This window comes from Lemur catta, chromosome 1 (assembly GCF_020740605.2).
Source record: "Lemur catta isolate mLemCat1 chromosome 1, mLemCat1.pri, whole genome shotgun sequence".
In the NCBI taxonomy this organism is placed as follows: domain Eukaryota; kingdom Metazoa; phylum Chordata; class Mammalia; order Primates; family Lemuridae; genus Lemur; species Lemur catta.
Window position 1 is genome coordinate 213,403,336 of NC_059128.1, and position 25,313 is coordinate 213,428,648.

Here is a 25,313-nt window from a genome sequence, read left to right on the forward strand (position 1 = left end):
TTGTCTTTCTGGATCTTATAGTATTTTGGATAATGCTTATAATGAAAATAGAATTAATTTGCCAGACACTGAAATATTTCTGCCACCTCCTAATTATTTTGTGGAAAGATTATTTCTTTAGTTTCATTTTAAATAATGTCTTTTTTTTTTTTTTAACACTTAGACTATTCCTTAAGCTTTGACCAGGATAAAGGTTGTTTTTTTGTTTGTTTGTTACTTGTTTGTGGCTTTGTCTCCCATAATTCAGGAATTATTCCTAAAATGGAGGTACACTTTTATGAGGTGGTAAGTCAATGCCTGTCTGACCAGAATATAACACATTCAATTCCTTTTGCTTTTGCCTTGAGCATTTAGCCTAAATAAGTCACTGGGAGGGTTTGTTTGTTCTCTGCCTTACAGTTTCTGATCAAAATCTTCTTTATGAAAGATCAGGTGCCAAAGGTAGAATTTAACTATGAGCTATGTTTTCCATGCCTAATTTCTCCAAAAGTTAATTTAAAAAACCAACTCTTCACAGTGTCTTTTAGAAGCAGCAGGTGTGAAAAAGACTTAGAAATTAGAAATTGTATTTGATGGTGAATTTCAGGTGTCTGCAGTGTGGTAAGTCACCAACACAGCTAATGTTGTTGTTGGCTAAGTTAGCAGATATACGGCCTCCAGAAGGAAGGATAATGTTTTTGTGGCATATTCTACAGTGATCGGATCACTGTTGGAGTATTGTTTTCTTTCTTGGCCACTTACTTTAAGAAGTACATTGGAGAACTAGAACATGTTCAGAAGAAGGGAACCTGGCTGGTGAAGAAATTTTGACCTTGTCAAGGGAGGAGTGGTTGAAGGAACTAGGGGTTTGCTGTAGTTGCTCTTGCTTTTTAAAATAAAACTATAGGCCAGGCGCAGTGGCACACCTCTGTAATCCTAGCACTTTGGGAGGCTGAGGCTGGAGCATTACTTGAAGCCAAGAGTTTGATGCCAGCCTGAGCAACATAGTGAGATCCCATCTCCAGAAAATATATATAATAGAAAAACTATCTAGTTATGGTGGTGCATGCCTGTAGTCCCAACTACTCAGGAGGCTGAGGCAGGAGGATCGCTTGAGCCCAGGAGTTCAAGTCTGCAGTGAGCTATGATCATGCCACTGCACTCCAGACTGGGTGGCAGAGTGAGACCCTGTCTCAAAAAAAATAAATAAAACTCTCTCTATATATACAAAAAGATATATACACACATATGTACATATATGGACACACACATATATATACATATATATAGAGATTTTATAATAAAAAGGTTGTATTGCTGTAAACATCTAAATAATCTTCAAACAAACCTTCCACTAGTCTGTTTTCTTAATGAAAAATAAATTTTCTTGAGGACTTCTATTTGATAGTTATACTGCATGATAGGAAATGTGTCAAAATTGCAGCCTTTGGAGTTTGCCTTTAAACACAGTTCACTGATAGAACCCTCTTCTGCCTAGAGTCCTGTCTTGTAATCAAGTAAAAATTATTGTGCCTTCCACTTGTCATCCGGGGCCCATGCCTTAGGCCCACACTTTAGACAGCCTTTCTTTGATCTTTATCTAGCTGTGCCCATCCCCACAGCATGAGGAGCCCCCAGGGCCAAGGGGATTTGCCTACCTGGAGCCCACACCACTCACCCCCACCCTCAGCTACCTGTTCTCAGGTCCAGCGGCATCAGGATAACCTGGGAGCTTGTTGGATGTACAGAATCTAGAGCCTCAGGCCCACTTCAGACCAACTGAATCAGAATCTGTGTTTTAAAAAAGTCCCAGGTGATTCAAATGCACATTAAAGTTTGTCAAGCTTTGTTCTAGGCCATTCTCTGAGTGACTGAAGCAATAAAATTCTCTTCCTAATGGCCCTACATCTACTTACACGGCCTATGTCGGTTCTTCAATGGGTCTGTCCTCCCAAGAGCATCTTGTGCTACCATATACTTAGGGCTGAGGGATGACCAAGAGGTTATCATTGGGGATTTGACCTGTATGTGGAAATTGGAAACATAGGCTGGTTTTTCTCACTCATTTATGCAAAGCCTGCCACACTGTAGGACAAAACACTGGGACTGGGAGAAAAGGAGGGAGGATCCCAGGTCTTCATCTGCACTGTTGCTCTGAGCCTGGGTGGAAATACAAAGCTCTGTGGTAGAGGTTAATCTTAAATAAAAACAAAATCATAAAACCCCAACTCATATGTATGCAAAATGATAGTATTGCAACACGAAGATAAATCAAAAACTCCAAGTCAGCCTTAGCTGACTTACCCCAAAGCAAATATACACTGTGGAATGTAGGTGAATCATTCTATTTCAGGAAATGTCTGGAATTTCTTGACTTTGTACATAGTTTACCATTTTACACAATTTTCTTTCTTTCCCTATTTGAGCTTTTGATTTGGCATGTCATGGTGGGAGCAAAAAAAGCTATCAGGAGTGCAAAAGAATTCAGAAATTTCTTTCCTTCTGATTTACTTTTCAGAGTTCTTCTAAAGAAGTGCTTTGAACCTATAATGAGATATCACAGGAACTCTACATACAGTCCTATCATAGTTCTGCTAAATAGGCATCCTTATGTCCAGTTTTCAGATGAGGAAACAGACTGTTCATGTTAAAATAACTTCTCCAAGGTTACAAGTAATGTAGGTGCTGAGATGTGAACTCAGATCTGCATCCTCTGAACTCTATGACTTCTTTTATTACATCAAACTACCTCATAAGTAACATGAGATTTTCGTTGTCTGAATTTCACCTGTGATAGGTAGTCTATACCAGGTTGAGCAGGGACGGGAGAGGCCACTGAAGACCCAGTTCTTGCTGAACAGTTTGAGTGCCTCACGTTGACCATGACCAAGAGGGTCAGTGTGTGGACATTAGAGATGAATGTTTTCGCTTTGTCCACTTAACTGCTTTTGTCTTTCCTTAGTCTATACTTCTGAATTGCATTGTTTAAAAATGAGGTTTTAAAGGCTTTCTTGTTTAAGGCAGATGAGTGAAACCCTTCATTAATTTTGAAGTGTACAAAAAATAAAATTTTTAGAGAAATGTCTAGGGCAGAAAGAGTTGTACCTTTGCATCCAGGTAGCCTATGACCCTGCTTTGAAAGCATTTTTACTGTATGAAATATCATAAACAAACTCCCTCAGGAAATGTTGTCATGAACTTAAAGGGAAAAATAAATAATTTTGTGTCACATATAATCTCTTGAAATTTGTTCCAAGTTCCTCCAAAGTGGAGAAAGCAACAATGTTTCATCCTTTGGAGTGTAATCCACAGGGATGGGCTAGGAGAGATCTGGGCTCCTGACGCATCAGTCCGAGCCCTCTGCACTCACTCACTTCCTGAGTGGCCAGCGTGTTTCCTCAAGGGCCGTGCAGAGTTGGGCCAGCAGTGTGTGCTAACTAGGCTATAGCCCGTGTGTGCATTCTCAATCTTCCTTGAGAAGAAATGGGAACAGATGAGATTCAGAAAAACGTTTTTCTCGGAAGAGGTGTTGTGGTTTTGTTTTTTTAATGTAGTTACTCTGTACATGTTGAAACTTGGCTATTTGGGGTGCTCAAAAGTAACTTCCTTTTAAGAGGGGAGACAAAAATTTTACAAAAGCCTGAGGCCCATGTGATTTGCCAAATGTCCCAATTTATAATAGAGGGAGTTGCCTCAAAATGTTTCCTTTATAGTGTGGCATTTTTCTTGGTAGCTTTGCCAGAGTTGCCCTTTCCTCTGTCTACCTGACAACCTCCTGGCACAGAAAGGCCTCAATATAGACATAGCAAGCCAGCATCTGCATCAAAGTGCTTCCAAACAGGGTCATAGGATACCTAGATGCAAAGGTGCAACTCTTTCTGCCCTGGGCATTTCTCTAAAAATCTTATTTTTTGTACACTTCAAAATTAATGAAGGGTTTCTCTCATCTACCTTAAACAAACAAGAAAGACTTTAAAACCTCATTTGTAAACAATGCAATTCAGAAGTATAGACTAAGGAAAGACAAAAGCAGCAGCCACAGCCAGATCAGTCTGGTCTGAGGAATGAACATTTTCATTTTGTTTTGAATTGTAATTTCTTTACAGTAAAGACTATGCATGTTTCTACTCATTTCCAAACTGACCATCTACTACAGGATGCATATCATGGGGGCAATGGGCATGATTTAGACATAGACCCTATTCTTGAATGGATCACAGTTCATTTGATGATTTAAGCATACAGAATAATTTCATATTGGTAAAATTATCCCAAATGTTGTAAGACAGGCTCAGCAAGTTGAATTGTCTGGTGGGAGCCCTGAGGAGCTGTGGTTTTGAATAATGGAAATGCATGCTAGAACTGTACTTGAAAGGCTTTGAGTATCAAAGCCTAAATTTGTTTCTGAATTTGGTAGGCAACTAGAAATACCTTTAGTTTTCTGAGCTGGTTAGATAAGCACTGTAGGGAAAAGCAGAGGGTAGATTAGTTCAGGTGAAGAGAGACCACCTGAACTAATCAATTAAAAATGTGACCTCCAAAATAATTATCTTTACCTATGCTCCCAGAAGGACCAAACAACCAGTTGGTATAAATGCTGCTTTTCTTCACTACCCCGTATAGCCACAGCATACCATGGAATCATCAGGGGATGTGGGAGCAGAGAGGCCTAAATTGTAGTGCCAGCTCTACCACTTACTACTTGAGGGCTTTGGATGGAGAATATGCACCTACCTTGTGAGCTTACAGTAAGGACTAGAGATCATGAATGTAGAGGTCTCAGCAGACTGCCTGGCACTTCTTAGTCCTTGCTGTTATGTTGTATGATGGCATTTTAAATATGCAGGTTATCATTTCCCTGAAAAATTAATAGAAAGTAAGAATTTTTAAAAGTAGAAAAATAATATCATAGTTGCATCAATAGGATTAATAATCGAGTGTGTTTCTTTGAATCCTTTTATATGATTCCCAGTCAGGTTTAGTGCCAGGGTAATGAACTGGAAAGGAAGCAGCCTAAATGTTGACCTTCTTAAGATTTTACCCTTCCCGTTGCCAGATTTGCTTTGCTGTTGTAAGGAGAAGAACTGAAACTGGAGCAGATAAATCCTGGATTCCTGCATCTGGCTTTCCAGCCCTGCAGACAGAGTCCTGGTCCAGAGCTAGAATCTGAGCATTGCTAGGAGTGAGCAACCTCTGCCAGCAATGCTACTGTTTCCTTTGTTAACCACCCTCAGATCTTTTCAACAGTCTTACCTTGCAAACAGAGCTCAGGGCTCTGGACTGGAAGCCCAGGTCAGAGTCCTAACTTTGGACTAGTCATATTTGGATATAAATCCCAGTTTTCACTAGCTCTGTGTCTTTAGGCATTTCACAACTCCTTTCTAATTTTCAGGTAACACAGGAAGAGCAATGGGATAATGAATGAGAAAATGCGTTGTGTGCTGGAAGGCACTTTCCAGCTAGCAAATATGGAACGTCTGTGATATATCAGGCACTGTTAGAGAATTTACATTTTTAGTTATATTTAACCCTTATGGTATATTTTTGAGAAATATTTAACTATTCCCACTTAACAGAAGAGAAAATTAACCACAATTGAATCTGTTGAAGATAAAAGTTATAGTTAATGTTTCTCTGTTCCTTTTCTTCTCCTGCCATCACCACTACCACCAAGTATTTGATTTTACTCTTTTTTGGTTGCCTTTAGTCTTCTTAATGACACCATTAGGAAGCCCGAGAGATAGCAGGGCTCAGCACCACTCTTGGCCTGGGCACCAAGAAAGACGTCTGGCTTAGCCTTGTGTTTCATTCACTTCTGACACACAGTGGCTCCTCCTTCTGTAGTTTTGTGTCTGGCAGTCAGAGACAAATTTCCCCAGTTAATTAAACCACTGCCCACTGATCCCCCAGTGGCTCCTCACTAGCTTCCACATTAGGATTAGGCTGCACCAGACCGTTCATTATTCTATTCAAACACCACACCCTCCCCTGCAACCTCTAACAATTTCTCTAGACTTCTGGCTTCTCTCTCTCCATCCTGCTTCCTCACGTCTAGCCCAGTTGGAAATAAATACGATCACCACGAAAATACAAATTATCATAGCACATGGCACGTGCAAAAATTTTCTTGTGTGGATCTTTGTTCTTGTGATTACCTCTATCTTCACTGCACTTAATGCTATTCTTTTTCAGTTGCCTTCTCGACTTATCAAAATCCTCATGTCCATCAAACCCAGCTAAAAGGCCCCTTACTTGATAAAGCTATTAGACTACTCTGAGTGTTTTCAGGGCTTATTATGTATCTTTCAAGGTCTTTGCATGGTACTTGGTACAAATTTGAAGATTAATAAACATGTATGGAATGAATGAAGCCTTCTTTGATACCTTCAACTATGAGAAATTGTTTCTACCCCTGAATCCTTATTAAAATTTTATCTAGAGCGATTTTTATGGACTTTATGGAAGAATGCTATCAGGGATTTACTTTAAATATTGCCACTGAAAGTATGTGTTCAATATTGTGGGAGTTACACCCTAAAAAGTTTGAAGGAGAGATCAGGATATGAGGCTTCTTATACAGAATATGACACTGCCAGTGTCTTCCAGAGTGTGACTCTAAAAATGACAAAATTTCATGTCATCCCCATCAGTGAAAAGAAGGTTATCATTTTTAATCCTAGGATCACATTTGTTTTATTTTTATAAACATGGAGTCCACATGGGCCATTCTGATGCTCATGACTAATAGTACCTTATAGTTTCTTCTCCTTTATTCAAAAGTTATCAATTGTCATCTTCACTGTATTAGCTTCCCATTTAAATGGAATCTGAGAAACCAAAGCTTTTTCTATAAACTGGATACATTTTTCTTATAAGAAATAGCTTGAGAAAGAGTACATTTTTGTTTATTTGCCCATGGTCCCAACAGTAATGTTTTCATCATTTCCCTGTCAATAGAAGCTTAGGAAAAGCAAATTAGAAGAGTAGCTGAAGTCAGGAATGTTGACAGCAGCAAGAAATGGCAGCCTGATGGTGATGGAAGAGACAGCTGACATAAGAACTAATAAACTTCGCAGTCAAGAATCTTTTAGAGCTTTAGGCAAATAGTCTCACTCTTCATATACAGCAGCTGGCTTTCATAAAAGGAGGTGCTAGAGCATAGGGAAGTATTATAAGGGTTTAGAGTATCAATTTGAGTACCTTCCTAGATTTCAGTCCATGTTTTGGTTAAGTAAAAGAGTCAAGGACATAGGAAATAAATGATGAATAATAAATCCCTTCCAGGTTTTAAAATGTGTGAGTTTGTGACTTCTATTAAGTAATAAAAATAGTTAATTTTTAGTATAATCTATTTAAGAAAATAAATAAGTTTTAGAATGACTTCCATCCTAATAATCCATTCATACTAGTTCTGTGAAAAAAAAATTTTCTGTGTGTTATTTGAATGAAACCCAAAGGTAGGTAATCCTCTGTTCTGCGGGACCCAATGTGTTGGATTTGTATGGAAGTTGGAGTGTCCTCTAGAGACTACCTAACCCAATGTCTCCACTATTTATAAGAAGGGAAATGGGTGCTTATAAATGTTGTGCCTGGGTCTAAGCCATGAAGAAAGAGACTACAAATGCTAGAATTAGATCCAAATGTTATTGACTGCCAGTCCAGAGATCTTACCACAATAACATGTAACATTCTAATAATGGAATAATATGGCATTCAAATTAATAAACATCCTAACTTGGTCTATGATTTATTCATTCATTCATCTTCATTAAACAAAGATTTATTAAGTGGTTTACCTGTACCTAGTGCTATAAGTGACCATGTTTAATTTAGCATAAGTATTTGCTGCACATACACACGCGCGCACACACACACACATCCACATCCCAACATTGAGTCATGAAATCTTAAATTGGACCTTTGGTTTGGAAACTTAGTCTTCTCCTCAGCCATGAACATGACCATGTCTAGGGCAAGCATGTCTAAAGTTTCCTAGGCAGATAAACATCTCATTTAAGGACTTCCATCCTTGGAGATTTCATGTTTCTGGGGGGGTAACCCCTTTTTAAATTATTCACCTTCACTTTCTCTGAATTCTGCTCTTGACTTAACTCCAGGTCTTCTTCAGTTTAAGATGTTTTTTTTTTTTTTTTACCTTTTAGGAGAAGAAAGACCAGGTCTCAGTGGGCCTCTGAGAATTTCTCATATTCATTGGCTTTTTGTCTAACCAGTAAAATACCAAGTATTCTGGTCTTTCATCACAGATCTTAATTTATGAGAGGTAGAAAAGGACATTAGAAATGATCTAGTTTCAACTACCTGGTATTACAGATGGACCCCTAGACCCCACAGAGAAGAAGTAAAGGGTTCAAATTACCCAGCAAGTTAGTGGCAGATCCTCTTTTGAACCCAGGCCTCCTAATTCTTGCTGAAGTTTCTTACCATGGCACCACAATGCCCCGGAATCCTCTCTTTATGGACGTTGCTGATCAGTTTTATTTTTCACTTCCTCCCTCTCAAGTAATATAACCCATAGACTGTCTTGGTTACCCATGTCAATAAACGGTTAATCTCACTGAGCTGAAGGCCCTGGAAACTTCTGGGAGGGAGCCAGGTGAGCAAAGAGAGCAGATAAAGGCAGCACCTGCCGATGGGTTTGGAACAGCCTGAGGACATGGAGAGAATGTAAACACATTCTGCAAATCTTATTGTCTGACTCTGTGCCAGCGTCTTTTGGGTTCTTGTCATGGAAAATGTTTCCTCTGAGGTCATTCAATGAGCAAAGGAGCACTGAATACCCTCTGGGTGCCAACTCTGTCCCCCGCTTTTGTCCAGATTAAATAAGCAAGGGACTAACATTTCATGGGCCTAGAAGGCTGGCCTTTCAGCAATATAAGCTGTAAGGGAGGAAAAAAGGAGACATTCAGAAAATAGATTGTGTTGTTCTGAACTGCTTTCTCCTCTTACTGCCTGCCTCCTCCCCTGCAGCCTCCCTCTGTTTGCTCACCCATTCTTACAAGCACACGCCCTGCGTTTAGAGCACGAGTTAATGTCTGTGCTTCCTCATAAATCTCTGTTTGGTGCCTGGAGCTATATTTTTAATTCTGTGGTGGAGCTTTGAGATTTGAGATGAGTGGAAAGGAGGGGCCCCTGATGAAGGTAATAATGGAAGCTGCCATCTGAGTTCTGGGAAGCTCAGCGTCCTCACTCGGTTCTGAAAGCAGGTCGTAGCAGAGAATCTTTGATGGTCAGGAGAGGAGGAGAGTGGGGAGTCAAGGCACAGGAAGCTGGCTATGTTGTCCTATGCAAAAAGATCCACGGCTTCTCTCTCAAGGAAAAAGAATGCATGGAATGAACATATTAAGCCGGACTGGTGACTGGCTAACCTATTTTCTAGCTCAGCTAAAAATGACTTCAAGGAGAGAAGTCCTTCCTGACAGATATAATTTGCTTATTATCAAAGAAAGTTTTCCCTCTTTTCAACTTGGAGCCACTTTTTGTAGTGTTAAATCATGTTTTGTTTTTTTTTTCATGATTGGGTCCTTTGCCATGAATATGAGTAGTTTCTTCTGCATAAACCTCCTCACCTCTTCTCCATATCTTTACTTTTTTGGTTTAGAAGGTGAAACATCTATTGGTCTGCTGTGATGGTTTACAGTAGTAATTGGTTAGATCTTCCACCCTGCCAACAATGGTGTTTAGGTAGGGTTCTGAGTCTGAGTCACTGAGTAGAACATGTAATTAACATGACTAAATGGAGAACTGTGATCTTTGAAAACTCTGGTCCTCAGTTATGTAGCTATAAACTAAGAGAAATGGAAACTGACTTCTAAGGGGCCTTCCAGCTCTGATAGTCTAGGATCCTAAAAATCTCTATTAACAACGCTCTTCTTCCACCAAGTCCTTATGAAACCCTTTCCCTACCTCTACCTCCTTCTGGGAGGCTCTGGAATTCACCTGAAGTGAAGAATACGTTGCCCTCCTTGCTTCCACTGCTGTGGAAATGGAGGCCAGATCCAGCTGGTTTTCCTGAGAATAGAAAGTGGGACTAAAATAAGTTGTATTGGATGATCCTCTAATTCTGTAATAAGACTTACAGGTTTCCATCTGTACCTTTTTCAGGTCTTGGAGAAAGAAAAAATCAGCCCAGACATCATTGCATTCTGGACTTCTGAAGTTCAGGGGCTGAGGCTTATGCATTTCTCTGCCCACAACAATACTCTGAACATAGAATGTGCTAAGTAAATGGTGGAACTGAAGATAGAGAACTTAGGAATGTTTTAAGGAACCACCTCTGAGGTGATTTAAAAGATTATTTTTAACTCATTAGTAAAGGTGATTAAGGAACTAGGCTTATACAGTCTGAAGAAAAGAGAATTGAAGGGCTGGTTTAAGCTGTCAGAATGTAAGTCTTTCTGATGGATTTAAATTTAAGTGCAGAGGCTGACCACATGAGAAGTACCCTGAGACTACAGATCTGGTGGAGGAAGAGGGATCAATAGGTGAAGACAGGTATAAAACATTCCAACACGCCTGTGTGATAGAGATTTGCTTCCCTGATTTTGCTTATGTTCAGTGGTCATGGAATTGTTTTCACCCCTTTTTTATTATATTGAATTTCACTAGTGGTTCTTGACTTGGTTATCTGATTAAATCTCGGTTCAGATTCTAAACCAAGAATATTCTTTATCTTATTTCCTGTAACTACATCATGTCTTCCAAAGTATCTCAAGAATTACTAAATGGGTTAAATAAAATAAAAAATATAAAGGCTCTAACAGTACATAGTAGGCATTGAGGTACATAGTAGGCACTCAATATTTGCTGGTTGGATAATGCATTATGGTATACAAAACATTTCTCATCCATTAATCCTCCTGTTTTTCATGTTGCTGTTACCTAAAGATCAGGAAGGTGGTGTGAAATGCCCAAGACACAGAGCTAGCAAAAGCCATGGTTTACACCCAGAGTATGAATTCAGGAAGAAAGCTGCCAAATCTTTCTTTACTTAATAATTTGGTATTGGTAATCTTTACTCGGGACTGTACCACCACTTGGATTAACCCACTATAGCAGCTCAGTGACAAAGATGCAGTCTTCTTACCCAGACAGTGTAACTTCTTTGTAATTTTCCCCTTCACTTCTAGTGTTACCTTATTTTCCTGCAATCCATATTGAGTGTATATAAAAATGCATAATTTGTTTTGAGACAGAGATTTTCTTTCTGGTGATTAGTTAGGATCTCTGGGCAGGGTTTTTTTTTTTTTTCCCCCTGCCCATGGACGATGCCATACTCCTCAGAGCAATGCTTTTAACTTTGTGTCTGTTTGGAAATAAAGCTGTGTTGTGTGATAGCAGGACTTTAACTTTGAATATACTCAGAAGCAGTAGCCTAGAATGGTGAAAAGACTGATGAATGAGGTCTCAGGAGACCAGAATTTCCACAAGCTCATCCTTGTCTTAAAGCTATACTTTGGGAACGTTCTGGTACTTTCTGCGTCTCAGTTTTCTTATCTACAGAAAGGAGGCACTAGGCTATAGCTTCTAAAAGCCCTTCTAGTTCTGACATTCTACAGTTTGTAGATTTTAAACTGCTGTTTCATCAAATAATTGCTGATTTGCATTTTCACATGTTTGTAAAATATTGTGGGAGGTCCTAAAATTTCCTAGGGTTGCTAGAACAATACTTGGTGTGACCTTTGCCACAGAGGATGTATTCTGCTCAGGGGGACTAATTTGATGCCTCTACACTAAAGAAGACTTACCCAGAGGCTTCTTACAGATTTGTGTCTTTGACTAGGTGAACGGTAGTGGCATAATGACCCCAGCTGCTAATACCATTCACACAGAGTTACTGAGGTCATGGATATCACAATATGGAGAACAAATGGGGAAGTCATGTTCTAAAGAAAAAATGGGGAAGTCGTATTCTTTCCTAATGTGAGAAAACATATGCAGAAGAGTCAGAAAGAGAAATGATTCAGATTCAGAAAGAAATTCAGAAAGAGAAATGAGTTCTCTTTTGTCACAATGTGTTAAGTGTCAAAACCAAGACTCTAACATAAAACTACATGGGACATCCCCTTCATTGCACTCTTTCCTCCATTCTCTCACTTCACATGATTTTTCTCATGCCAAGCACAAGTTACTCTTAAATGAAGTATTTCTGGTCGTAAAGGTATCTACAGTCTCCACAATTGCCCTAATGACATTTGGCAGAAGAGAAGATGATAGACTTTCCTAGCACTCTGATACTAAAGGCTTTGTTGGAGGGCCTGAGAAGCTTCACCTTAGTTTTACCTATGGAGAGATGACTTAATTTTAGATTTATCTTCCTAGCTTTTACCTCTGAAGCTCAGGAAATGAGGTTGGCTGAACTTATATATTTAGAAGTATACCACATCTTTAAGAAAGGTCATTGCTATGCTCAAATTGATCGGTTATTTAGAAATAAGGCCTCTCTTGATTTTCATGATTAAACTTCATTTAGGATTCCCTTAAGGTAGAAGAATATAATGTGTACTTATTAGAGAAGCTATCTTGACAGATTTTCATCCCCTTTGGATAACAGTAAAATTGTACCCAGCACATAAATTGACATATGAAGCAATAAATAATTGCATTATGCAAGTTGTTTTAACAGACTCAATCCAGAATGCTCCATTAACCAGCACACATAGAATATTCATTGAGTTTAGGGTTTACTGCCAGGCAAGAAGAAAATAAAAGAAGGAAGGAAAGTACAGGGGAGATAATACATGTCAGTACAGCAGCTGAGAAGTGTTGGAAAGGAAACTTCAGAGCTATGCCCAGTATTTTCCTTTTCTTCTCTCTTTTTCTTCTGTTTCTTTCTATTCTTTGTCTTCTTTTTTTTTTCTTTTTGGGTAAAGGATTAAGTACAGAAAAAGTTGGATTCCAGCTTTCAAATATAATCATCAAAAATCTGAGAACTGGCCAGCAACATGTGCCAGGCTCTTTTCTTACTTTCCCTTTGTGAGAAGCAGCTCCGGGATCAGCCAACCGGGGAGGGAGGTGCTATATGCATATGTGTGAAATTGTGTTTATACACATCTCCACATGGATAAACATTCAGAAACCACAATAGCATTCCCAAAGGAATCCTTCCTTAATACAGGAAGTGATAGCTTTGTGAAGGCACCACAATTAAGCTCTGGTTTTTCATTTTAGAAATCCCAGGATTTAATTTCTAGAAGAAATGAGATCTCTGTGATGTTCCATGAGACTGTTTAGAATTACAAGCAACTTAGTTTTAAAGCTTGTTGAATGCAAGGCACCTGAGCTTGGCTTAACCTCCAGGCATCTCTTTGCATTCAGAGATGTCTAAAACCACAAACCATAAATTCTGATGGACACATGCAAAAGAAGAGGCCACAGAAATGAGTTTTGTTATTCAATGTTACCACATCCCTCTGCCATAACTTTTCTCCCTCTACTCCAAAGTTAACCTTCTTTTGCTCTGCACATGGGTTTACCAAATGACCAGGCCTGGGCTATGCCAGATAGTGGCTTCTTCCTGCTGACTGTGGATCAGGACTGTGAACTTAGTGCGAGGGGCAGGCACAGTCTCCCTACAAGCTTTGACATGTTCGTTGCCACAGTTTCACTGGATGGAATGTGTGCAGAGAATAGACCAGGAGATACAGAAGCTGAGGTCACAGGGCATTTTGAATGGGACCTCATCACTTTCAAAGATCATATTTGGGAAGTCCCATGTCTTTTCTCAGTTGCTTATGTTTATTGCTTTGTGGAAACTGTTGCTGTTGTTATCTCATCTCGTTTCTCCTTGAAACTGCCTTCCACCTTGACTGTTGCTGTTCCTGACCCAGCTCTTTGACACCTCCTCTCTTTCTCTTTTAAGTATGAACATCAGAACAATGGAATGAGCTCAATATTCATATTTCTAGCTCTTGCCACTGTTCTGAGTACCAGACTTACATTTCCAACTAAACGTTTCCACATAGAATTCTCAACAAGACCTTGAACTCATTATGTTTGTAACCAAATTCATCCTTTTCTTCTCACCTCCTAAATTCCCTTGTACAATTTACCTAGATGGGAGGTAAGCCACTTATCTGCACAGCAATATAAGGGCTGACTGAAGTATTATTACATTCCTTTTTTACCCTTTTCTTTTTGTTTTAATCTAATGGAAAACTCCTTCCTTGTAGGAGACAAGGAGAAGGCCTCAGGATCTACTGGGGGAGTCCAGAGGAGCAGTCCTTGTTGTCCCGCTGGAATCCGTGGTCCACTGAGGTTCCGTATGCTACTTTCACTGAGCACCCTATGAAATACACCAGTGAGAAGTTCCTCGAAATTTGCAAGGTAGGAGGAAGCTTGGGCATTACTCTTAGATTACCTTTGTTGGTGCAGCTATGTGCTTCTAGAACACGTACTGTTTAAAAAAAATACAACCTGGGGTTTATATAGACAAAAACTTTAATGGATTTATTGAACTTTTTAAAGTGAATAGTGGAGCTATTGTATATATATAAACATGCATCATATTTATTTTTACATATAACATAATGCTTTTTTCTTACTAGTTGCATTTATTGCCCATAGGGTACATAAACTTTTCCATATTTAATTAAATTCTAATTATTTTATTCAGGGGACAAATGCAGAATAGTGCAAAGTATAGTCAGATATGGCTTTGTGGTCATGTTTGATTAAGTCACTTCTCTGTCTGGGCCTTGATAGTCTCACCTCTAAAATAGAGCTAATGAACACTGCTCTTCCTCCCAACCTCACTGGAATACTGTAAGATTAAATGGGATAACGTGTGTGTAATTACTCCATAAAGTGTAAAGTAATTAAGAATATTTTTATGTCTTTAAATCTCATCTCCTCAAGCAGATTTTAAACTCATTAATGCCAAGGACAGTCTTCTGTTATTCCTCATCTGTTCTCTCATCTCCCCCACGTACCTTAAGCAGTGCTAGGACACTCTAAGGAATCAGGAAGTAAAACAGTGGGAGCTAAAAATGCAGTGAAAGACCAAACTTCATATTTTTAACAAAACCAAATATATACATAAAAGTGTGTTTATAGGCCTAGAAATTCTTACCTTCTCTGTCCTTTTTATGTCTATCTTTATATTCAGTCATTCATTTCAAAATATTACAACTTTTTATTTGCTATAAACTCAAAACTTGGCAATCTGCATCTAAAGTCCTTTTGTGCTTGATGGCATATATACATTTCTTGCATTATTTTAAACAACTATTCATGAAAGTGTGTGTGTATATATGTGTACGTGTGCTTATGTGTATACGTGTAAACAAATATTTCAAATGAATAGGTCCCCAGGGATTTTGAAAAGGATTTGAGGCAACATATATGTGATTAGAGGTTAGATGGGGTCTTTATTCCCCCCTAATATTAATACGCAGGTAAAGTTGGCTTGAAACACATTCTTCTCCCAGAAAAAGTCAATGGTCTTCTCAATATTTATGCAAATGTCCTCAGAAGCTTATGGTATCATGGTTTACCTCTGCCTCCAAGCTATTATTGCCATGAAACTAGTTCAATATACAGATCGTGTTGCTACTCTTTATGTGATACTCCTATTTCACAATTTCTTAACACAAGCGTCAACATCAGCCCCTGGCCTGACTTTTTACCAACTAAGGGCAACAAAACAAAACAAAATGAGAACCAATAAGAATAACAAAACACTTACACAAAGGCAATTATGTGAGAGTAGACTCACTAAGGGTTTCAGGGAGATACAGTGGGCGTTGGAGTCATATTCATGCCCCTAGCTTCAAACACAATATCACGCTTCCCTGTTTATGTAAATTCTTCTTAATAATAATACTCTGACACATTGTTCCATAATCTTCTCTCTTCTCTCTCCCCTGCTTTGGCCCTTCCTCATATTCCTGTTCTTTTTATTATTATTGTTGTTAACAATTATTAAAACAAGATTAAAACAAGATGTTTCTTTTTTTAACATCTGTTAATCCAAGTCAAAGAGCTTAATAATGTATTTTCCCAAAGACATTTCCTTCCTTTAACCAAAATCTGGTTTTAACCATTAAAGTAATATATATTTTTGAATCAATAGGAATTGTGTTTTATAGTAAGTCAAAATAAATACCAACTGCCTTGGTTATTATATCCATCACTGCCTGGACCAAGTCTCCTTTTATTCCTCATACCTGGTACAATAGATACTTGTTCCCTGAATGTCCTTCACTGGAAGAAGTTCAGGGTGAGGGATTAAAGAACAAGTTCTATGAACTGCAGAGAAATTCCAGTGTGTCATTCCAATACCCAATAGTGCTTTACTTTATTCTGCTACATGTAAATACAATCCAATAACTTAAAAAGGAAGATGAAAGGTAAAATATCAAAAGGGACATGGAATAATTGTTCTCCAAATACCCATGGATGTAGTTAGTAGGCTGGAGCATTACATTTTGCCCTATCTTCATTGGCAAAGACAAAAGGGAAATTGATGTTCATATAGCTCTTACTGTGTGGAAGTAAGAATAGCAGGTGTGAGGCTTGTGCACACACACATGATCACAGTGGATGGTTGGTTAGTTGGTTGGTTGGTTGGTTGGTTGGTTTTTAGTCAATCAAACTACTTTGTGGTTCTGTTAAGTATATTTCCTTTACGGCCTTTCTTCTTAAATTATTATTCCAAACTCTTTTTTTTCCTTCCTGGTAACAGTCTGGGACTTTCATTTGCCAAGCCATTTCTTATTCAAAGGCTACCCCAAGTCCCAGCTCTCCAGGAAAACAAATGATCTCCATCTGGAATGTGAGATGATGAGAACTTTGATCCAGTTCTTTGAGTCTTAGTTTCTCTTTTGTTGTTGGTTTTTATGTCACAATGTTATTTGTGTTTAGGATATTTTCCAAGGTTGGCTTTGATTAAGACCCAATTATATTATTGTAAAAGAATAAATGAGAAGAAAGATAATTTGGGGGATCTAGAATCCTTTTAATGTGAATATTTTGGCATCACATTAGATTTTGAAAGGGGGTTATAAACTGGTTTTTCCATCTCTCTTGTGAATGAAATAGGAAAAAGTAGAGGAATAAGGGGGAAGTGCACACCTAAATCAAATACCTGAAGCAATTTAATTCAGTTTAACAGACCTACTGTGGCACAGGGGCAGGAGTAATGTAGAACTGAGTTACACAGTCAAAATTTTCAAGTTATTTACAATTTAATGGAATAACTTATTATTTTAAAAATACATTAAAATATTCAAACTTATTCTTACCCAGAATCTATTCTTTTAAAGCACCTAGAATCTCTTTATTCAAAAAAAGATTTTCTGACCCTAAAAAAGTGCATGTATTACGATTGTTGCAAAGGATCCAAACAGAAATGAGACAAGATCCTTGCCCTGTGGAAGGCATTACTTAAAAAAGGAGGCAAATAAAAATGCAAAGATATTTAAATGAGTACTAATTGACTAAAACTGAAGTTTGGTTTTTTTTTTTTTTTTTTAAACAGAAGTTTGGATCAAGTGAAAAGGATGTACATGAAGGTATACAGAGGATACTTAGATAAAGGGTAATTTAGTTTAGTTGGAGTTTAAACTTATGTGGTTCCCACTATAATTATAATGTTTCAGACAATTAAGAGCCTAAACTAAGTTAGAAGCAGTAGGAAGGAGAGAAAATGAGATTCTGAGCTATTCACAATATAGAATTAATGGAAGTAGGTAACTGACAAGGTATAGAAGGTGACAAGAAGAAGTCAAAGATGACAAGGTTTCTGGCTTGAGTGGATGGTTCCATTAATTTGATTGGGGAAAACTGGAAGAGTAGTTTAATAGTTTTGGGGATTCAGTTTAGGATGTGTTGAGTCCGAAACATCCATATAATGTGGGGTTGAGTTGGTTATCAGTCAGTTAGAAATTTAGATCTAAAGCTCATTAGAGAAAGCTGAAGTGGTGGTATACATTTCAGATCATACGACATTGGGTCAAAGCTGACATGGGGCTGTTTGGTCAGGAAAGTACTTCAGGAAGGAGCATTTATGGGCATACTTGCATTCAAATTTAGATTTGTACTTTGAGTCTCTTAACATTGATCTACAAAATCACTATCAAATTTATACAATACTATGTCAAAATATATTATTTTTCATTTTGTCTATCTCACTAACTCTAGACCACTTCCACATCTGCCAATATAGTGGTCAAATGACCTCTTCCCAGTCTTATCTCCCACCTCTCCAAGTTTTCCAGTTTGTTCAGTTCATACGAATACTTTATGTTATAAAATAATTGTGAAAATAGAAAATAGTAGTTTTGGGCCATTTATTTTAATATTGCAGAACATAGAAAGAATCTCATATACTATTTATAATTGTATTTTATATTTATTGAGTACAGTTTGAATGATATTTTCATGTAATTCAACTAACACAAGCCTTGTAAGGCCAGGTTAGCTATCTGCATTTTAAAAATGAGAACACTTAAGTGGAGGGATTATATGAATTGATTAAGGTCATACAATAATAGTTTTATGCCCACACCCGAACAGTTTGCTAATACTCAGAGAAATGGGTACAAACCCAAAGCAATTGTGTGTGTGTGTGTGTGTGTGTGTGTGAGTGAGAGAGAGAGGGAGAGAGAAACTGTGCATGTGCATTTGTATTACTTGATATGATATGCTACAATATATAATATTATACATTGCTAACTGGCTCAATTATTCTTAATTGTTTCATCCACTTTGTATTTGCAACTTGTAACCTTATCTTTTCTTTTCTAACCATTGCTTTGCTGGGCTCCTGGAGTATGTGGAGAGTACTGCTGGGAAGAACTGTTAACTGAGCCCAGAACTAATGAATAATAGTGAGTGGATTACACGTGCTCTACAACCATATCAAAGTGATCTATAGACCAACCATTTTTACTCTTTTCTGGCATTTTTACCCATCTTTTCAAGGGAATTGTGAAAGTGAACTAATGTTTTAGTAAGGAAATTTAACTTTATATCCTGAGTCCTTTGGTTTCCTTGCACAAACAATTCAGCAAATATTCATTGAGTACCTACCCGGCATTGAATACTACGGGATGAGCAATGTGCTAGTAATGTGGGATACCAAGAAGAATAAAACAGATTTTGCCCTGCAGAAACTATGGTGTAGAGAGAGGAGGCAGAAATGTAATTAACAAATTATAATTTGATGTGTATGACCATCAATAGAGGGATTCACAAGGGGCTCCAGGAACCCCAAAGAGGAAACAGATAAGACCAAAAGCTAACAGGGGTGATGACATTTGATGTGAAACTCAAGGTATGGGTTATTTAAGCGTCAAAGAAGGTGGGAAAAGACATTTTAAGTAAAGGAAACACGGTTAAAACCTGCAAATTACAAAGGTATATGAAATGTTCCTGGATAAAGACTAATTCAGTTTAGCTAGAGTTTAAAGTGTATGTGTGTGCGAGCGCGCGCGCGCGGGGGTGCACTGACGTCTGTGTTTGGAGAGGAGGGTAGGGGAAATAGAATAGGATGAGGATGGAAATTAGGCTGTGTAGAAACCTCTCTTGTAGAAAAAAAAAAAAGACACTTCTGCCTCATCCTCTTATTTCTCTCTATACACTTGAATTTACCCAGTCACGGGGTCTCTATAAAGATAAATCCAGGTAAAATGAGCGAGGATGGTATATACAGCCTGTGGAGCAGTGTGACTTCCCAAGTGGTTTCAGGTGTTGGGTACTGAATGGGCTTGCTCCTCATGCCAGGATGCTTCCCTCCCTACATAGGGAGGCTGAAACCTGTAGCCTGAAGGCTTGGAAAACCTGCTCAGCTGAGGAATGTGGGCCTGCAGGCATGAAACCTGGTCTCTTTACCCAGTGTAAACAGGAAGCAAGTGATGGTTGTAATAAGGAAAACTGAGACTCTAGGCCGTGAACTGCTGGCAGACAGCACCTGAAGCAAACCTGCGGCCCAGGCACCCAGCTGGTAAATAATCGCTCTAAAGTCAAGAAGAATATTTCGTTCCCCCCTTGCCTCCACCACAGACACGGCTATACTTTATCCCAACCAGCACGCAACCCCTGTGTAACTGGAGTTGTTAAAACCTGACCCTTCGTTTTTGAGACTGGAATAAAAGAGGGAGCCAGAGGTGGGTGTATAAAAGCTTTTAGAGAAAAGTATGTGGCTGGTGGCATTCATATCAGATGACACAGCGTTTCTGTCACACAGATTGAATTCAGGTGTTTGAAATGCTCAAGAGCCAGCTTGGGGCCTTGGCCTTTTGTCTGCCTCTCCTTCAATGCACTGTTTGTCTCTCTGTAAGCTTGCCCCCCTCTTTGAAAGAGCTCCCAGAAATGACTGGAAATGAAGTGCATCTGACTCTAATGAAATGCCAAGTTCATTGAGTATGAAATAGTGTCAAGTTTTTCTTTCCAGCACTATGATTCTGAGGCCACAGAGGATTCTCATGAAATGAAGCTTGTGATGAGGACTGAAGAAGCATTTAATAATCTAATTTGACAAACACTTATTGATCTATGAAAAGGCATCCTGATAATCTAGAGGGTGTTGGCAATGGAAATGTTGAGAAGAATTGCGCTTTGGCTTTCAGGAGATCATGGTTTGATGAGGATAATGATGATGAGGACGTCAATGATGATAAAAACAGTTAATACGTATTGATTATTGGCAACAAGCTTCCTTTATGGCCTTTGCAATATGACTCCAAATTCCAGCCTCTTCTCATTCCACGTTTCTAACCCTTCATGCAATATATGAGCACACAGGTGCACCATGTGCACATATACACACACAGATTATATATAAACCCTTTCTTTTACTTAATCTTTACAACTACTCTTTAAGTTTTATGCTATTAATATATTTATTTTATGGAAAAAGGAATTATAAAATTCAGTGAGATTGGATAACTTGCACCAAGTTACACAGCTAGTGAGTGCCATAGTTGTAACTTACGACCAGATCCGTCTGATCCCAATACTGATGTTACATCATGCTATACTTTTTTTAGTTCAGTGGTTTTCAAGAGGGGGTGATTTTTTTGCCCCAAGAACATTTGGCAATGTCCCAGTGTCCCAGTGAGACATTTTTGGTTGTCACACCTGGGCTGGAAGCCCTACTGGTATCCGGTGGGTAGATGCTAAGGAAGCTGCTTGAGATCCTAAAATGCAGAGGGCATTTTCCCCACGGCACAGAATTATCTGGCCCAAAATAGTAACAGTCCGAAGGTGGTGACACCTTGAATTTGTTGTGTAGACAGCCACTCTTGTGACTCTACTTCTTAGAAAACTGAATGAAATATTTGAGTGGAAGTATAAGTGAAATGTAATAGAAGAAAAGATCTCCAAACCCTCAGAAACCTGTTGTCCGAACATTATTCACAACAGCATTTTCTTGCTTTTCAAAAGAACCCAGGTTGGGATAATAAAGTATTTGTGGTCACCTAACCTATGAAGAAATATAATGTTCTAAGCAAAATAATTTGAAAATTAATGAGTCCAATATTTACCTATTCCTTTCATAAATGAGGAACATGAATCCTTCCCTAAATATTAACATTTTAATAATAAATTTCCTAAATAATAGAATATTGTAGTACTGCTCATAACAGCAGTGTTTTATACAAGACAGGACTTTAGGAGTGAGATCAGGAGACCTGGGCCAAGCCCTTGCTCAGCTGTTTACTGGTTATGTGGCACTGGACAAATCTCTAATTCTTACACCCTCAGTTTACCTATTACATCCCCTCTACATTGCCCACAATGCCTAGCATCTTGGCCAACAAGAGTTTTCTGAATTTGCTGATTTTTATCCCCTGTCACATATCCTATCTTGTTGAGGCTATTAACTTCACTTTGTAAATATTATTTTTGACTGCTGGATCTGATTATTATTATAGACATTTTCACTACAGACATGAACTTTTCATCTGTGTATTTCTTCATGTACCCAGCTCACGTGTCCACTTGCCTATTGAAAATCTGTAAGGGGCTTACTGGTTGGATAACTCAAACAATACATCTAAAATGTAATTTTTCATCCTTGTACCTCAGCATTTCCAACCTCTACCTCTCTTAGGCTTTCCCAATTCAGTTACAATGTCACTATCTACCCAGATGCTCAGGCCAAAAATCTGGGTGTCTATTCCTCTCTTTTCTTCACCCCTGAATTCAATCATATCAGTTAGTTCTGTGGCTCTGTCCCTCCCCCTCAAATATTCCTAATTTAACCAGTTCTTACGGTCTCCACTGCCACCTTGGTCCAAGCCACTCTCATCTCTTCCAAGACTACTGAAGTGATTCCCAAACTCATCTTGCCCTCCTGCTTCCATTCTGCACCCTAGCGGCATCCCACTGTTGACTCCACACAGCAGCCAAGATTATTTTTTTTAAAAATATAAATTATACAACAATTGAACTTCTTCTTAAACTTACTTCAATCCAAAGTCCTTAATGTGGCCCCAAAGAGTCTTCGTGTCCAGTGCCCCAAACTCTTTCTTTTGATCTCTATACTCCAGTTAAATAGCCCTTTTCTGGGTTCCTCGAATAAACTAAACTTATTCCTACATCACAGCCTTTGCAGGTGCTGTTTTATTTCTGCCTGAAATATTTTCTCCACATGACTTGCGGTTTTTCATCATTTGGGTCTCAGTTCAAGTTTTGCCTCCTCAGAAAGACTTGCTTTGAATACAATATGTGAGGTAACCCTCACATCTATTACTTTTTATGCCCGTACCACATTTTATTTTTCTCCTAGGATTTATCACTGTTGAAAATCACGTGTATCTGTTTGTTTTTACTTTTTGTCTCCTATCACAAGAATGTAAGCTCCAGGGGAGCAGGATTTTTGGCTGTCTATTCCAGCACTTAGTACGTGGCCAGAATATGTTGTAGGATGTGCTTCATCAATATTTCGTGAATGATTTCTGATATTAACTAGCCTGAGGAAAGTTAGTCTTAATAGAGTTAAACACGGTTATTAACTGTATTAACTTAATAGAGTTAAATTGAACAATCTATATTTAAGAAGTAAGAGTAACTGCAGCTCCACAAGAGTGGTCAAACTTTGTGAGGTCTGGCTGGGAAGGCGGGCAGGTGTCTGTGGACCTACTCTGCATTTACTGACTCTGTGCCTTCTCCATTTCTTCCTTAGTTGTCTGGGTTCACATCTAAGCTTATTCCAGCTATCCAGAATGCCTGCAAGGATGCCACTGGGTCTGGAAAAGGAAGGAGACTGATGGTGTTAACTGAACCCATTTTGATTGAGACCTACACTGGGCTGATGTCATTCATCGGAAACCGCAACAAACTTGGCTATTCCCTTGCCCGTGGGAGTATTGGTTTTTGAAACTCTTTTTTGGAACCATAAGTATGTCATCCACAAATATGTCATTATTGAAGATTCCATTTCAGCCCACCATATTTTTGGACTGAAACAATTGATTACTTTTAAATAGTACTACATTATTTTGAGCATTCAGTGTTTCAGGAAATCTAAAAGCTTGACTGGACAGATAGATCCACACATTTCAGACCTCATATAAGAATGATAAAATTTCCTTAATACTAGAAAATAAATACTGCTAAGCCCATCAAATAATGTTATCAAATGAGTTCCTGATTATAAACTTGGGAAAGACTCTCTGGGTTCATGTTCCTCTGGCTTTCTAAATACAGGCATCTTCCACATCTTACTCTTCAGCCCTCTCTTCCTGATGTGGGGTCTCACTCACTGGGGTCTCACTGTCTTTATTATTTCAGCTACCGTTTTTATGAGAATGATTTCCAAGTCTGTATTTTCATCCTTATTATTTATCCCAAGATTCAATTTTGCATTTCTGCCTGCCAGTCATCTACATATCAGTGTTCCAATGGCCCCGCACATTCGACATCTTCAAAGTCCTGGATTTTTCTGTGGCATTGTTATGGTTCCAGTTTTCCACCCCTGAAATCTCCCAGTTTTGATTTCTCTAAATTCCTTGCCAGATACACCCTATATAGTGCCACATCTGTATGTGGCTTAGCATTGTATCCCAATGTCCAAATGTCAAAATTAAAGCTCATTTTTTCTTTTGAAATTGTTAATATACTCTCTCTCCCTCCCATTCACATAGATACATTATTGGATCATGTTTTTAATTCTGTTCATGTGATTATTACCACAGCCTTTTAATTGTAATCCCCACTCTAAGACTGACCCTATTTCAGTCTATTCTATACTTGGTTTCCAGATTCTCAAAGAAAATTTGAACGCATCACTAACTTGATCAAGAATTTTCAATAGTTCATTTCCTTTTGGTGTTTTTTGGTCAAGTATTTTTTCAAGAGCAGACCCTTTCCTTTTAATGAAATCTTTTTCAGAAGACCAATACATAAACGAGATAAAAGTAGGACCACTGTGGTCAAAGTGGAGATGGAAATGCCACTGGCCTTTTCCTTCTCAGGCCTCAGAGGTGCCCTCTATGAAATGCCCATGGATCTCAGAGGGTTTTGAGGACCATGTTTTCAAAAACACCATCCTAACTCACTCTATTCCTATTGCTCTTTTTCCTCTCATTTCCTCTTTGCTTCTTTCTGACTTAGGTCTAATTTTGAACAACCCAGGAGATTATGTCATCTGCATATTTCAAATTTCTTTTCTTTTTCATTTTAAAACTTATTTTATTTAGATTTGTTTAGAAAAGAAGCTTTGCATGTTGAACACCATAAACATTATCACAGTAAGCTTTTTACTTTTTCCAGGACCCCAAATTGATACACCTTGGTTGATATTCAAGTTTAAAATTCCAGCTAATTTTTCTTTTTTTTTGGCTTTTGTAAAGTTTATTTGTAAAGTACTTTTCTTCAAAAAGATTGCTTCCTCAGTTTTGAGGATTTGTCCTCTGATATATTCATGAACATAAATCTGATATAGGCATTCACAACCCGAACCTTGCATCACACTCATTTTATTTTGTCTTTGTTTACTTCCATTAATATTTCTTTCCTTCCTCCTCTTCACCCTTTACAGCACCCACTTCCCCCCTCCCCATGATGGCAAATATTGTTACAGTCCCCAAGGCAGGGAACTTTTATTCAGACTGAAAGGAAATGTTGAAATCCTTAGCTGTCCTGTCAACAGGAGTGGAATGAAAAGTCGTTGGATTATTTTGGCAGTGGTTCTGAAGTAGGCATAATTGGCAAATTATTACAATACTGCTGCCCAAAAATCCTCATTTGCCTCAAGATAGTGGTATTTATTGGCAGAAGCCTCCAAAATGTCCAGTATATGTTTTTGAGTTACCATTTAAGGATCAGTCTGACAATCCACTTCTCTCTGCACATTTGTCCCTCTGGAA

General features: G+C 38.4%; 1 protein-coding gene across 1 annotated transcript in view; it reads left to right on the forward strand.

Moving 5' to 3' along the window:
- TPRG1 (tumor protein p63 regulated 1) overlaps positions 1-23,572 on the forward strand; it is an 89,870-nt gene extending 66,298 nt beyond the window's left edge. Inside the window, exons 4-5 of the mRNA XM_045539917.1 lie at positions 14,169-14,322; positions 23,129-23,572. Of these exons, the coding sequence (XP_045395873.1) occupies positions 14,169-14,322; positions 23,129-23,323 (349 nt within the window). The 3' untranslated portion in view covers positions 23,324-23,572. The remainder of the gene's footprint in view (positions 1-14,168; positions 14,323-23,128) is intronic.
- Positions 23,573-25,313: the final 1,741 nt, after the last annotated feature.